General features: G+C 42.9%; 1 protein-coding gene across 1 annotated transcript; it reads left to right on the top strand.

The window, feature by feature from the left end:
- Window positions 1-4,638: 4,638 nt before the first annotated feature.
- On the top strand, window positions 4,639-10,693 carry LOC134462746 (uncharacterized). The gene is made up of 6 exons (XM_063215935.1): window positions 4,639-4,821; window positions 5,836-5,942; window positions 6,756-6,898; window positions 7,409-7,580; window positions 8,152-8,178; window positions 8,765-10,693. The coding sequence occupies exons 2-6, from the start codon at window positions 5,873-5,875 to the stop codon at window positions 8,962-8,964; spliced, it is 612 nt and encodes a 203-aa protein (XP_063072005.1). The 5' UTR covers window positions 4,639-4,821; window positions 5,836-5,872; the 3' UTR covers window positions 8,965-10,693.
- Window positions 10,694-14,924: the final 4,231 nt, after the last annotated feature.

Raw genomic sequence — 14,924 nt, 5'->3', positions numbered from 1 at the left:
ACATTTTTCAAATATAGCCTAGGCCTAGTAATATTGCTGTAAGGGATTATTTTGAAAAGACAGTAACATGTAATCAGTAATGCATTTCAGTTTTTGCTGCTGACGAACATGCCTGTATGTGAGACAACGGATAAGAATTATGCAACAGGATCTCTGTGGGTTTTTGTACTTATTTTTTCTGTTTCTGTTTCTCCTGTTCTGTTTTTAAGTTTTTACTAAGCTGTGGTGTTTTTTAACGAGATGTTGATAGGCCTACCCCTGGGACTGAACTAAAAAAAGAAAAAGAAAAAAAGAAAAGCAGCATACTTCTTGCCCAGACGTGCACAGTCTGAGATCACGTTTGAAAAAAATCTAGTGCATCTCAGTTGAAATCTAGGGCATCTCAGTTAGGCTACAGTCCCGAAGTGTAGACTAAACAAACCCAAAATCTGACGGCGACGATTGTTGTTTTCCCATTGGACACATCTCAAATGTAACATTTGTTTCTGAAGGCCAATCGCTGAAACATAGTTATAACTTTGTGAACGTGACCACCCCTCCCCCTATGCGCTCACTTTCATAGCCTACTTTCACTTTTATGCCCTTGGCATTCGTGGGTGATCCGAGGCATCGCCTCCTCGGTTCTGGTAAGTTGACATCGACTTTTTAAAGTTACGGGAAAGCTCATAGCTTGTAAAATATATCCTTTGTTAATGTACCTACCAGCGATATGTAATGAAACTTGCGCGTATGCACGCACAAGTTTCCTCTACTTTCTCTACTCTTTCTCGCCAAATTTGCGCAGCGCAATCTGAAGCTGAAGTAGTTTTCTATCCAAACTGGAGGAATAGTAGGTCAACTGTTTAAATTTGAATTCCTTCAACCGGTTTCGTGTGTGTGTGTGAGCGTGAGGTGCTGGCCCATCAGGAGGGAAGGTGGAGTGCGCAGCTCCCTACCCAGCATGAGCAGTGCAGGCCTACATCCTGTTGTCTCTTGGACAGCACTGCGGCTTGCCAGCAGGACAAGGGGAAGTTAGAGGCCCCAGTCTTTTTGGTCTTGCTGCACGCACAGGGACAGCTGGGTAGCAAGAGTGCGGTTGTACCGCTCAACAAGTCCATCACTTCGTGGAGGATGGAGAGGGGTGGTTCTGATCTTCCTGATTCCCATCTGCTGGCAAAAGTCAGAGAAGACATGAGAAGACACGATACAAAGTTTCGACCCTGGTCGCTGTGGATTTCACTGGGCATACCAAAGCGTGCAAACATGCCCTGTTGGAGTACTTCTGCACAAGTACTTCACTCCTGGTTTGGCACCGCATACGCCTTTGGCCACTTGGTAAAATAATCAACAGCTATTATGAAGGATGCACTGGTTTCCTCTAGGTGTTGGGAAGGGTCCCAGCACATCCACAGTGACCCGGTCCATGGGACACCCCACCATTCTCTGTTGCAGAGAACCATATGTTTTGTCTTAATCTTTCTTTGACTCTAATTTCCTTCTTTCTATCTTTTTTCCCTTTATTTTTTGCTTTAAATTATTTTTGTGAAGCACATTGAGTTGCACTTGTGTATGAAATGCGCGATACAAATAAACTTGCCTTGCCGTGCCTTGCCTTGCCTTGCCTTGCCTTGCTTTGCCTCGCCTCGCCTCGCCTCGCCTCGCCTTGTCTCGCCTCGCCTCGCCTTGCCTTGCCTTGCCTTGCCATGCCTTGCAGTGGGGCATGGGAAAGCCCTGTAGAGCCTTTACGGGAGGTGCAGGCGTCACATCTGTGGTAGTAGGACCCCACATCTCTCCGGCAGGTAGGCTACTCCAACAAAACTCCTGCCACTCCTGACAGACACGTTTAAGTGTCTTCTTCACCCCAAAGTGACCAACTCCTGGCTGGCCATGCATAGCCTCCAGGACTGCTCCATAGCATGCCTTGGAGACGACAGTCTGCCATTTTGCTTGCCCTGTGGCAGGCTCCACCCTGCGCCTGGGCACTACAATATGTTCACAAGTGTGTGACATAGGCCTATCCATCTTATTATGAAACTTTGATATTTTACCGCCCACTTAGTTGAGGCCTTTACTGTCTACTTGCAACAGTTACTAAGAATATGTTCACAATATGGAGAAGAGTATGACCTAAAAAACAACACTAGTAAGTGTAAGGATCACGATCATAAGGAGCAGAGAAGCTGAACAATCACCCTTCCCTGCCTTCTCTCTGGCTTCCACCGCACTCACTGAATGCAGTGAGATCAATCTGTGGCACAAAATTGCTAATGACCTGAAAGCCATGATTTTAGTAAACACTTAAAATCATGGCTGCTGGATAATCAAAACTGTCAACATAACTCTGTCTAGTTTGTAATGGTGATTGTTCTTTTTTTTAACTTATTATTGTATTAGGCCTATTTACTTTAAAATGTGTACACTATTACACTAGTTTGTTTTTTTATGATTTGTGCAATGCTTGTTTGTATTTCTTCTTAAAGTGATACTGTCCCATTTTTGGAAATAAGCTTTAACACCTCCCATTCAGTTAAATAATAGGGTTTTACCGTTCTCCTGTACTTTCAACCGTCCTCTGGGTATGGCAGTACAAATGTTACCTCCAAGCTAGCAGTTAACATTGAGTCCTATGAGACCAGTTAGCCGCCAGCTGGTCTCATAGGACTCAATGTTAACTGCTAGCTTGGAGGTAAAATTTGCACTGTGAAACCACAGAGCAGAAGACCATAGTACAGAAGAACAGTAAAACCCTATTATTTAACTCAATGGGAGGTGTAAAATAAGCTTATTTCCAAAAATGGGACAGTATCACTCTAAAGGACCATCTAACCAAGGGACAAAAAGATGGAAATTAGCCTTTTTAAAATGTATAACTTGTGCAATAGCCTACTTGTTTGCATTACTTTTCAAGTGACCATCTAACTTGTCAAAGGGACAAAAGAGGGAAGTTGCACTACGGCTACAATCTTGTAGGCCTATATTCAGCATTTTTAATGCTATTAATATATGCTGTCCCTGTGTTAAATAGGCCTAAATAAACTTTCAAACTTTCAGATGATAGAGATCTATAGGCGACAGCAAAAAATGTGTGCAAGCGAATATGCCGTCAATTTAGTGATTTTGTGCACTGAGTCAGTCAAGATCTCACTCTGTAAAGCGCACTGTACTGTACACCTTTATACACTGCACACCTGTGGTGTCACTACAAACAACACCGCATTAAGAAACTCATGGTGGCGTATAATGGTAGCATGGGGAGGCTGCTGCTTAGAATTGCAAGAAGATCAAGCGCAAGTCAAATGCTTGTCAGTGCTGGGAGTACGCCCATACCTACATGTGCAACTGTGCTGCATAACCGTATGTATAAATTCATATGCAGGGAATCTGAGTCACAAAACATCTTTATTGCTCTTTTGGCCAGCCCTGCACATTACTCTGTGACACTCTTTTCAAACATGAGGAGTCACTGGCGAACAGTGTTGGGCAGTAATGCATTACAAAAGTAATTGATTACTGTAAGGCAGGGGTGGGGAACCTTTATCATTCCAAGGGCCACTTCAAATTCATCCGAGGTCCGTAAAAGTCCTCCGAGGGCCGTAATATGAACACAAGCCAGGATTTTCATCTTTATTTAAGGCCTATATTGGAGGCAGCCACCTTTTAAACAAACACCACCTTCTCTAGGTTCCTGGAATAGGCCTATAACTAAATTGTATTGCAAATGCATTTTCTAAGATTCCTTTACAAAATTTGTCATATTTCATGTGAAGCTTCATAACATTAAAATGATATCGGGGGCCGGATAAAAAGGCCTCAAGGGCCGCAAATGGCCAGGTCAAAATCTGTAATATTTACTTAGTTACAATGCTAAATAACTTAAGTTACATTGTATTACAATGGCCTGGGTTTTAGTGGTAGGCTATTCAGTGTGGTGAGTCAGAAAGAAGCTATTCCTGAATCCGGTAGTTTTAGTCTGTATGCTGCCAAAAACACCTCCTGGATGGGAGGTGGAAAAGTTATGACTTAGGAGCTTCCCTGTTTCCTTTCTTTTTGCATTTGTTAATTTTGGTAAGCACATTGAGTTGCACCTGTGTATGAAATGCGCTACACAAATAAACTTGCCTTGCCTTGCCTGGCCTTGCCTTGATTTACACTGTAATAAATTGCCAGATCCATAGACCTATAGTTATTTTGGCGAAAGTAAGTAATGCAAAAGTAGTGTAATGCCTTACATTTTTCAAATATAGCCTAGGCCTAGTAATATTGTAGTGTAAGGGATTATTTTTGAAAAGACAGTAACATGTAATCAGTAATGCATTTCAGTTTTTGCTGCTGACGAACATGTCTGTATGTGAGACAACGGATAAGAATTATGCAACAGGATCTCTGTGGGTTTTTGTACTTATTTTTTCTGTTTCTGTTTCTCCTGTTCTGTTTTTAAGTTTTTACTAAGCTGTGGTGTTTTTTAACGAGATGTTGATAGGCCTACCCCTGGGACTGAACTAAAAAAAGAAAAAGAAAAAAAGAAAAGCAGCATACTTCTTGCCCAGACGTTCACAATCTGAGATCACGTTTGAAAAAAATCTAGTGCAGGGCATCTCAGTTAGGCTACAGTCCCGAAGTGTAGACTAAACAAACCCAAAATCTGACGGCGACGATTGTTTTTTTTCCCCATTGGACACATCTCAAATGTAACATTTGTTTCTGAAGGCCAATCGCTGAAACATAGTTATAACTTTGGGAACGTGAACACCCCTCCCCCTATGCGCTCACTTTCATAGCCTACTTTCACTTTTATGCCCTTGGCATTCGTGGGTGATCCGAGGCATCGCCTCCTCGGTTCTGGTAAGTTGACATCGACTTTTTAAAGTTACGGGAAAGCTCATAGCTTGTAAAATGTATCATTTGTTAATGTACCTACAAGCGATATGTAATGAAACTTGCGCGTATGCACGCACAAGTTTCCTCTACTTTCTCTAGGCCTACTCTTTCTCGCCAAATTTGCGCAGCGCAATCTGGAGCTGAAGTAGCTTTCTATCCAAACTGGAGGAATAGTAGGTCAACTGTTTAAATTTGAATTCCTTCAACCGGTTTCTCCTTCTGATAACTACATTTCGCGTTGGGCGAAATTCGTGTTGCAACTGGTCAGCATAGTACAGTAGGCTATGTCGATCGCTCCCACGGTTTGCGGCTGCTTTGTTAACCGGCTCCTAACGAGTAGGCTACGCACGTGAATTGACAGCAGCCTATCAGTTGCCTATCGTTGTCATATCTGTGGGCTCAGTAGAGTAGTGTTAGCCTATAGATTAGCAACAGGGCACAGCCTTTGATACATCTTACTCAGAGAGACTGGACAATACTCTTAGAATCTCTCTTACTATTGATACTTTACATTTATAGAACGGCCCCCAGGTGCAAGGTAAGCACAACAATAATAAACATATTATGATGTAATATAATACAAGATTCATGATTCTTAACAATATAATGGGCCCATTATAATGTAATATGTATAGGGCTACAACACGATGATGATGATGATGATGATGATGATGATGATGATGATGATGATGATGATGATGATTTTGATGACGATGGTGATGGTGATAATGTTATGATGATGATGACGATGGTGATGATGATTATGATGATGACCAGCCTTGCCATCAACTGTCTCAGTTATTCCCCCATGTGACTGGTAGCTACCTGCCTGTCTCCCCCTCTCCAATGTGACAGGATGCGGCTACCTGTATGTCTTCCTCTCTCCCAACTGATAGGTTGAGGCTACCTGTATGTCTTCCTGTCTCCCAACTGATAGGTTGAGGCTACCTGTCTGTTTTCCTCTCTCCCATCTGATAGGTTGAGGCGGATCTGGAGTCCATCCTCTGCTGCCGTGATGAAGCGCCCATCACTGGTCGTTATGGTTGCAACGTGGTTGTGTGTGATGGGTTCCAGCAGTAAGTCTTGTAAGTACAATAGGCCTATATAATCATTTTATTCAAGGCACTTAACTTAACAGGCATAACACACATGCACACACACACACACACACACACACACACACACACACACACACACACACACACACACACACACACACACACACACACACACACACACACACACACACACACACACACACACACACACACACACACTGCTTTGCAGGCTCATTGGTTGCCTACCTCTGTGTATGTGTGATGACCTTGTACAAGTTGGTTATATTCATAAGTTATTTTGGTTGGCTACATTGACACACATTCATGCACAAATTAATACAAGTCAACTTTCACATTGCTCTTTAAAGTTTAACTTCATGGTGTGACGTGTCACAATAATCACAAAGAGTTTTTTTACATTACATTACACGTAGCTGACGCTTTTATCCGAAGCGATTTAAAGGTATTTTTCAAGCACAGTCCCTGGAGCAGTGTGGGGTTACGTAGGTGCCTTGCTCAAGTGCCTTGCACTTTAGCCAGGGGGTGAGGTAGGGAGTGGAAAGGTGGGATTCAAACCTGCAACCCTCTGATCTAAAGCCACGACTGCCCTATCTTCTTTCTTAACACCAGTGACCAAAGGCACAAACTTCGGCTCAACAATATTGTAATGTGAAGTCTGTGCACAAACAGATAAAAGACAACAATCAACATTTTCATTATTATTGGGGTCTTTTTGCCCCTCCGTCTTTATCTTTGGTGGTTCAAAAAGGTCCATTCCCCCCCCCCCCCTTAAGCGGCACCTATTTATGACAGCGATATTGTCCTTGTGTCTCTCTCCAGTGAGGTCCAACTGCACAGCTGACCAAGACCACAGCCGTGTCACCTGTGACTTAGACTACACCAGAATAACTGTCGACTCGTGCGAATTCCAGAAGTGCTACATCGACAGCTGCTACGACACATACGTGGAGGTCACATACAAGGTTACATTACATTACATTTCATTACATTGCATACAAGGTTTCATTACATTTCATTTCATCAGAGATTCCCAAGCATTTGCTGCCTAGGACCCACTCTTCAACCTTAGAATTTAAGAATGTTTTCACAACCCCTCACCTCCTATATTCCAAATGCCAGATTTTTGTCCCGTAGTCTCTAACTGCAGATGGGGTCGCCGGCAACCCTATTCACTTGCTGAAAATGCTTAACTACATCATAACAACATTACTATGACATTACAGCGAGCCATAGCGCTGCACTAAGGGATTCATATTTCGAAATGTTACATTTTAATTTTAATGTGAAAAGTACAGTTTATGTTGTAAATAAATGTCTTAACCAGACAAATGAATAGGATTACTGTTTTGAGAAGATTATGTTGTATGGAGGGATAGTTCAAGGTTTTATGCAATCATTACTTCTCTTCCCTCTGTGGCCGGTGGCCCCCCTGCGATGCCAATTATTGTAACAGCATGTGTTATTGCGTTAAGGTGCTGAGCCACCAGGCTGGCAGAGGGACCCTTGTGGTGGACCTGCCCCTCGGTGTTGCTATCATCTACCAGCAGGGGGAGACAGAGTGCAACTTCACCCTCCAGACCAGCTGCGGCTCCACTGCCACTGCATTCACACTGCCGTTTCATAGGCAAGACACCACAGCTGCAGGTAACACACACGAGAACACCGTCAGGATGGGGCAAAGGGGTCAGTTGTCCCATGTCCAGGGAGAGAGGGGGCCCAGAATTGGCTCCCCATTACATTGTAGGCCGATGTATTAGATTGGACTTTCAAATTACTTTGTCCTGGGCCCAGAAAAAGCTGTCAGCAGCCCTGAACACACAAGACATCCCAAAAATAGACCATTGTAAATTAGGTGTTTACTGATATTCATGTAATTTTCCAAATGTAATTGCATTTAAAGGTGCACTAGGATGTGGCCAGAATGGGTACTGCAAATATGCTGCTCATTGAAACTGTGCTGCCTACTGCCAAGTTGGATCTTTTCATGAATATTTACTAAATAATAAGCCAAGGCCACCACTTCAACCCCTGTATATACACATACACATTATACATGTTTATTATACACCCATCTACACATTTAAGCATTGTGATTTAGCATCTAAGGTGTCATTATGCTACACTACTCTTTCGGATGCTAAGATAATTATGTACACTTTCATTCATTTTACATTACTATTGTCATTATTAATCATTGTTATGTTTCTCATAATAGGGCCTCCAGATCTGCTGCAGCAGAAAAGTAAGTATGGTGTCAGTATAAATACGAGAGTGTAAATAGATCCTCTATTGTCTATTAAAATAGTTTGTGTATTTTATGTTACAAACATATAGGCTACTGAATGATGATTATTATTTACAAATATGTTCCCCTTACAGGGGACTCTCTGCCCATTCCTGATGCTGTATTGTTTTTTTTCTGGAGAATATATACATAGTGAGGATCTGAGACCGGATACTTTATACTACAAGTGTTTCTTATAATTCCTGAATATTCTCGTGTTTCAGATAATAATACAAATCCCATTCCTCAGGCATTATTTAGTTTCTGGAGAGTATAGTGAGGATCCGAGGCTGGATACTTTTAACATGAGATTTTCTTGTGATTTCTGAATATTCACTTGTTTCAGACAATAATAATCTCAATCCTCCCTGACTGTGTTGTTTATTTTCTGGAGAATATAGTGAGGATCTGAGTGTTTCTTATGATTTCGGAATATTCACGTGTTTCAGATCATAATAACCGGGAGGCTGGAGAATATAGTGAGGATCTGAGACCGGTACTATATGTGTTTCTTATGATTTCTGAATATTTCTGTGTATTTCAGATAATAGTCCAGAGCCCATCCCTGAGGTTCCCCAGGCCCCCTACACCATGTCATCCCCTGTTAAGGCCATGCTGGGCACTGTTGCCACGGTGATCATCATCGCAGCCATCTTCATCATCATCAAGATGAAGACCAGGTGGGGGGGGCAAGGAAGAGGAGAGGAGGTGAAGGAGGAGTTGGAGAGGAGGAGAAGAGGATAGAGGGAGGGGAGAAAACGCATGATGAAGGCCAGGTGGAGGTGGCCGAGAAGGAGGAGAGGAGGGGAAGGAGAATGGGGAGACTGAGGAGGTGAAGCAGAACGGAGAGGTGGAGAGACTATGGGGAGAAACATGAGGTGAATCTTAACATTACCGCAGTAGATGAAGCATGTTGAGGAGGTGAAGAGGAGGTTGTGAATGTGGAGGTGGATTGTGGATTGAGATCTCTTATTGATTGATGCTAATGGTACCATTTACTTCCAGTGATTGTGCTAAGCTATGCTAATATGTCAACCTAAGTACTGAATACACCGAGAGGAAAACAACATGCACATTCATCATTCATGTTTAAAATGTAGAAATTCTGAAAATATGTGAAAATCAAAAAAGGGTGGACTGTTCCTCTAACTGTGTGAAACATTCATCACCTGTACACAGAGACAGGTAACCGGGTCAATGACGAGTAGCAGCACATATCAGGGTGGTGCAACCACAGCTAATGCCATTATTGCATGGATTATTATCATTTTTATTTTTTTGTTTTGAATTAAGACACATATTCATTGCATTATGTTAATGACCAATTTCCGATTACAGTAATTTATGGGCATTAGCTGTGGCTGTAACACCTGATGTCTGACCCCCTCAAAAATGTCATTGACCCAGCGGTAGATGAAGACATCTTGAGGAGGAGAGGACGGAGAGGAGAGGAGAGGAAAGGAGAGGAGAGGAGAGGAGAGGAGAGGAGAGGAGAAGAAAGAAGAGGAAATGAGAGGAGAGGAGAGGAGAAGAAAGGAGAGGAAAGGAAAGGAGAGGAGAGGAGAGGAGAGGAGAGGAGAAGAAAGGAGAGGAAAGGAGAGGGGAGGAGAGGAGAAGAAAGGAGAGAAAAGGAAAGGAGAGGAGATGAGAGCAGAGGAGATGAGAGGAGAGGAGAGGAGAGGAAAGGAGAGGAAAGGAGAGGAGAGGAGAGGAGAGGAGAGGAGAGACAGAGGTAACGTCCATGAGGAAACTACTGCAGAGAACTTTAGGGGGTGAATCACACCTGTAGACCTGCATTGAGCCTTGCCTGCCTACCACACACACACACACACACACACACACAAGCTCAGGACACTAAATAATGTCTGCTTATTAGTTTCCATGTAATATTGTTTGTAATATCTGGAGGAGGCAGGTTTCCAACCTCTGGATATTGTAAGTGATGCTGTTTGTATCTTTTAATAATATAAAAATTGTCCACATATTTCATTGGCAAATAATTTATGTACATCGGTACATACATTTTGTAATTTATGTGTATTTCATTGCTCTTATTCTTACCCATTTTGCTATTGCAATCATTGTTTGTTGTGTATTCTTCATTAATAATTTATTGTTTATTATTTTAATAAAATTGCACACTTAATGATGCATTATTCTGTAAATTGATGGATACATAAGCCCTGAATATAAAAGACAAAAACTATTTGTTTTTTATTTGTTTTTGAATCGTTGAACCAAAGCAACGACAATGATAAAAGTTAATGTGTCTACTACGTTGCCACAGCCCTATATTCCCACAGCCTTATAGATCTATGTTCCCACAGAAATCAGTGTTGCCACAAGAGATGCACCGCATCCTGATTTTTAGGATCCTGCCGGATACCGGATCCACTGCTTAAGATCCTGCCGGATCCGGAACCGGATACCGGATCCTACGAAAGGGTTGAAACACATAGCCAACTCGCACACATGGGCCCTTTTTATTACGTTGGTGCAAACTATTTTTAAGACTCATTGGCTTACTGCCACACTGCCTTCAACGGCCGCTTCCAAAGGGCTTCCACTCCATGCAGCGATTGGGGTTGTGAAAGACTGACTGAAAAGCCTAGGCTACGTAAAACGTAGAGATGCCCCAGATCCTGATTTTAAGGTAACTGCCGGATACCGGATCCACTGCTTAGGATCCTGCCGGATCCGGATAGTCTGAAAAACCCTATTATCCTGCCGGATCCGGAACCGAATCTTGGATCCTGTACATCTCTAGTTGCCACATTGGGCGGGTGCAACTATGGTTTCGAGAAATGCATCCCAGAGATATTATGTGATTAGCTAAATCAAACATGTCAATGTTGCATTGTATCCAGAGCGAATACAGCAAATTCATGGCGAAACATCTTCAGCGACCCCAGCTACTTGAAAGAAAAGTGAAAGTGAAAGCCCATTGGGAAACTCCAACTCCCATTGTCATTGTGACACAGCACTCCACAGCACACAACAAAATTGCATTTATGCCTCACCCGTGCAAGGGGGCAGCCCTCAGTGGCGCCCCATGGGGAGCAGTGCGGTGGGACGGTACCATACTTAGGGTACCTCAGTCATGGAGGATGATGGGGGAGAGCACTGGTTGATTACTCCCCCCACCAACCTGGCGGGTCGGGAGTCGAACCGGCAACCTCTGGGATGCAAGTCTGACGCCCTAACCGCTCACCCATGACTGCCATGACTTGGGTAGCGTATGTCTGTTTTGATGTACACGCAGCTCAACACACAGTTTCACCACTGGAATATTGTAATAGTCACTGAGCAAACTTAACTACCATAGTAGTACACCACTACAGTGCACAGGGCCTTTAGTAAGTCATTACCTCGTTGCCATTCGGGTAACAGCTGCATTATAACAGGGGCTGTGTCTATCTTCAGAGATCGGTGGTCATGTGACAGAACTGGTTAGTAATAGATGCTTGTTGTAGATTTAGGAAAATAAAATAATGTATGTTCATGCAGTTTAATGAATACCGGTATATTGGTATCTCATTTTCGAGTCTGGAAAAAAAGCCAAACCTCAAAGACATTGAAGTTGTTTATCACATAGGATTAAGGGAAATGAGAAGATGTAATATCATGTTACTGCATTGTTCTAATGCCAACCCCTAGACTGAAGGACCAACTATCTAACCACTAGGCCACGGCTTCCATAGAGCCTAGGACCGTAGCACCCTGCGCTAGATAGACTGTGACATTGGCTTTGTGTGGATGATGTCATTCTGCTATAGCAGCAAGTTTAGACCATGGATCACAAGTTAGCTCTGTGGGGCTGGAGTCTGAATCCTACACCACACCGACCGCACTTACTTTCACAAGTCCAATTTCCCATCAACAGCAAGCATCAGTGGAAAAAAACAAACCAAATCTTATGGCCCCCGGACCCCACCTTGAGAACTGCTGGTGTATATGACAGACAATATATGACAGATAGACTGTGGCATTGGCTTTGTACGACTGATGTCATTCTGCTATAGCAACATGCAGGGCCACTGACAGCTTTGGCTGGGCCCAGGACAAAGTCCTCTGAAAGTGCCCCCCACCAGTTACCGGACCCAATTATGGCACGGAACAACTGACCCCTTTGTCCCCCCCTGTCAGCTTCCCTGGCAGCAAGTTTGCACCATGGGTCACAAGTTAGCTCTGTGGGGCTGGAGTCTAAATCCAGCACCACACAGACAGCACTTACTATATATATGATGTGGACTATGCAATGTAAATTGTAGCATGTTTTGTTTTCTCATGCATATAGTATAAGTACACTGTGCATTGTAGATTATGGTAGTAGTGTAGGCCTATATGGCCAGATAAGGACCAGGGTGTGTGTGTGTGTGTGTGTGTACACCCTTCTCCAAAAGAGTTGTCGCCTATCCATCTGTTTGGAATAACAGCTAATAACCTGACTTTCAAGTAATCACTTGGCTTCGGAAGTCACTCATATGAAAGCTACAACCCTCTCGAATGAAAATGTATGTACAAAAATAAATTTCATGCAGCAAAGAAAGATTGACCCTTTAATGAACACAGACAGGGCAGATTTTCACAAGACAAACGTTTTGTCGCCTATCGAACATAATGTGAAAATGAGCAGATAAGTCACTTCAAAACACTTCAAATACGCAGATCGGATGTCACACTTAATCACTGATTCACTCACACCTCTCCAGAAAATCAACTTTGGCCTTAGGTGTATGTTTAGGTTCATTGTAGTCATGGAAAGCAAAACAATTAAAATCAATGGAGTTCAATGAGAGATGGTGACATATTGGCTATTCGTAGAGCAATACGAATAGCCAAAGTGATTAATATATATATATATATATATATATATATATATATATATATATATATATATATATATATATATATATATTGTGTATGTGTGTGTGCATGTGCGTGTTTGTTACATTTTTCTGCTCCTACTTTATTGTTGAAGTGGACTTTTTCTTTCTTTCTTTTTACCAGGTTTTTACCTGGATGTGCAGGCTTTAACTTACTCCTTCATTTAGGCTACATGTATTAGGTGAATAGACAAGACATTAGGCTTTGTGTGGCTGATGTCATTCTGCTATAGCAGCAAGTTTGCACCATGGATCTCAAGTTAGTTCTGTTAGGCTGAGGTCTAAATCCAACACCACACCGGCCACACTTACTTTCACAAGTCCAATTTCCCATCAACAACAAGCATCAATGGAAAAAAACAAAACTTGTGAAACTAAATTTATGGAAGATGGTGAAGGTGTCCACACATCTCACTTCATTGCTCTTTTTTATGTTTTTTTTAAAGATTTATTAACATGTCTGAACCAATTTACAGGGGGTGTGTGTGTCTGTGTCTGTGTGCGTGCGTTCGTGCGTGTGTGTGTGTTAGAGAGAGAGAGCCAAAGATCAAAAAGTTTTGTTTTTGTGCTTTTTTCCCTGTGGTAAACTAGGAGTCACTTTCACAATTGGCACCCCATATGTTGAATGTCATATGGATATAAGCATTTTGATTTGTTTTTGCATCATTTGTGCACAATTGTGCATGCAAAATGAACGTTTGTACACAAACCGTCTGTAAGATGTTTAATTGATGACCTTTCGGGCGCCATTGGGGGCCCCCCACTTGCACGGGTGAGGCATAAATGCAATTTAGTTGTGTGCAGTGTGCACTTGTGTGCTGTGGAGTGCTGCATCACCTTTCGGGCGCCATTGGGGGGCCCCCTCTTGCACGGGTGAGGCATAAATGCAATTTTGCTGTGTACAGTGTGCACTCATGTGCTGTGGAGTGCTGCTGTGTCACAATGACAATGGGAGTTGGAGTTCCCCATTTGGGCCTTCGCTTTCACACATGCCTGGAGGTAAGGGGCCCTTTCAGCTCCCCTGGTGTTAAAGGACCAGTTCAGTCAATTTCAATATGCTGTTGTATTGGTCACGCTACCCTTGACTTGTCAGTACCCGGTGATGCCACCTTTTTCGGCTCAGCCCTTTCCAAGATATGAGCTATTCTAATGGGGGCAGCGTTTTTTTTCCCTTTTTTTTTCTTAATTACATACCGTAGGCCTACTCCAAATATTTCCCCAAACGTTACCGCTGTTTGCTAGTTGTCTGCTGATGTTGTATAACCTGTTGGATGTTCTTGGGAATAAATACAAATGTTTGTTTGAAATGTAAACAAAGCGCTGCCCCCATTACAATGACCAGGATCACGGAAAAGGCTGAAGAGAAAAAAAAACCTCAGGTAGGCTGCTGACAAGTCCAGGGTAGTGTGAGCATTTACAACTGCATGTCGGTTTAACCGGGACAGTCCTGGTTTGGAGTTGTGTGTCCCAGGTCCCCGAGCAAACTCTGTCGGGACACAAATATGTCCCGGTTTTGGCGCATTGGGTGACGCATTGGGCGCATTGGGCGAAACGCGCTGTTCGCTCCAAGAAATAAAGTAAAGAAAAGTAAGCAGTGTGCGGTGTCTCTTGAATTTTGTTCATTGAATCACCCAAAGGAGTAACATTTTCTGAGGTGTCTCTACACTAGGCCTATGTTAGTAGGCTACTGACATAGGCTATTGGCTAGGAATGCCGCCATTCGACCAAGATGAACAAGTTCTCCCACACAACATGCTGCTGCTGGAGCAAGATTTTTGGGCAATGTTTGTTGTCAGGGAGACTAATATAGCAGGTGAC

This window comes from Engraulis encrasicolus, chromosome 2, assembly GCF_034702125.1.
Source record: "Engraulis encrasicolus isolate BLACKSEA-1 chromosome 2, IST_EnEncr_1.0, whole genome shotgun sequence".
In the NCBI taxonomy this organism is placed as follows: domain Eukaryota; kingdom Metazoa; phylum Chordata; class Actinopteri; order Clupeiformes; family Engraulidae; genus Engraulis; species Engraulis encrasicolus.
The sequence above is the reverse complement of the archived record's forward strand: the minus strand, read 5'-3'. Positions and strand labels throughout refer to the sequence as shown.

Coding starts and splice junctions, on each gene's coding strand:
- LOC134462746 (XM_063215935.1), top strand. CDS start 5,873: ATGAAGCGCCCATCACTGGTCGTTATGGTTGCAACGTGGTTGTGTGTG. Junction 5,943..6,755: donor GGGTTCCAGCAGTAAGTCTT/GTAAGTACAATA, acceptor GTCTCTCTCCAG/TGAGGTCCAACTGCACAGCT. Junction 8,179..8,764: donor AGATCTGCTGCAGCAGAAAA/GTAAGTATGGTG, acceptor TGTGTATTTCAG/ATAATAGTCCAGAGCCCATC.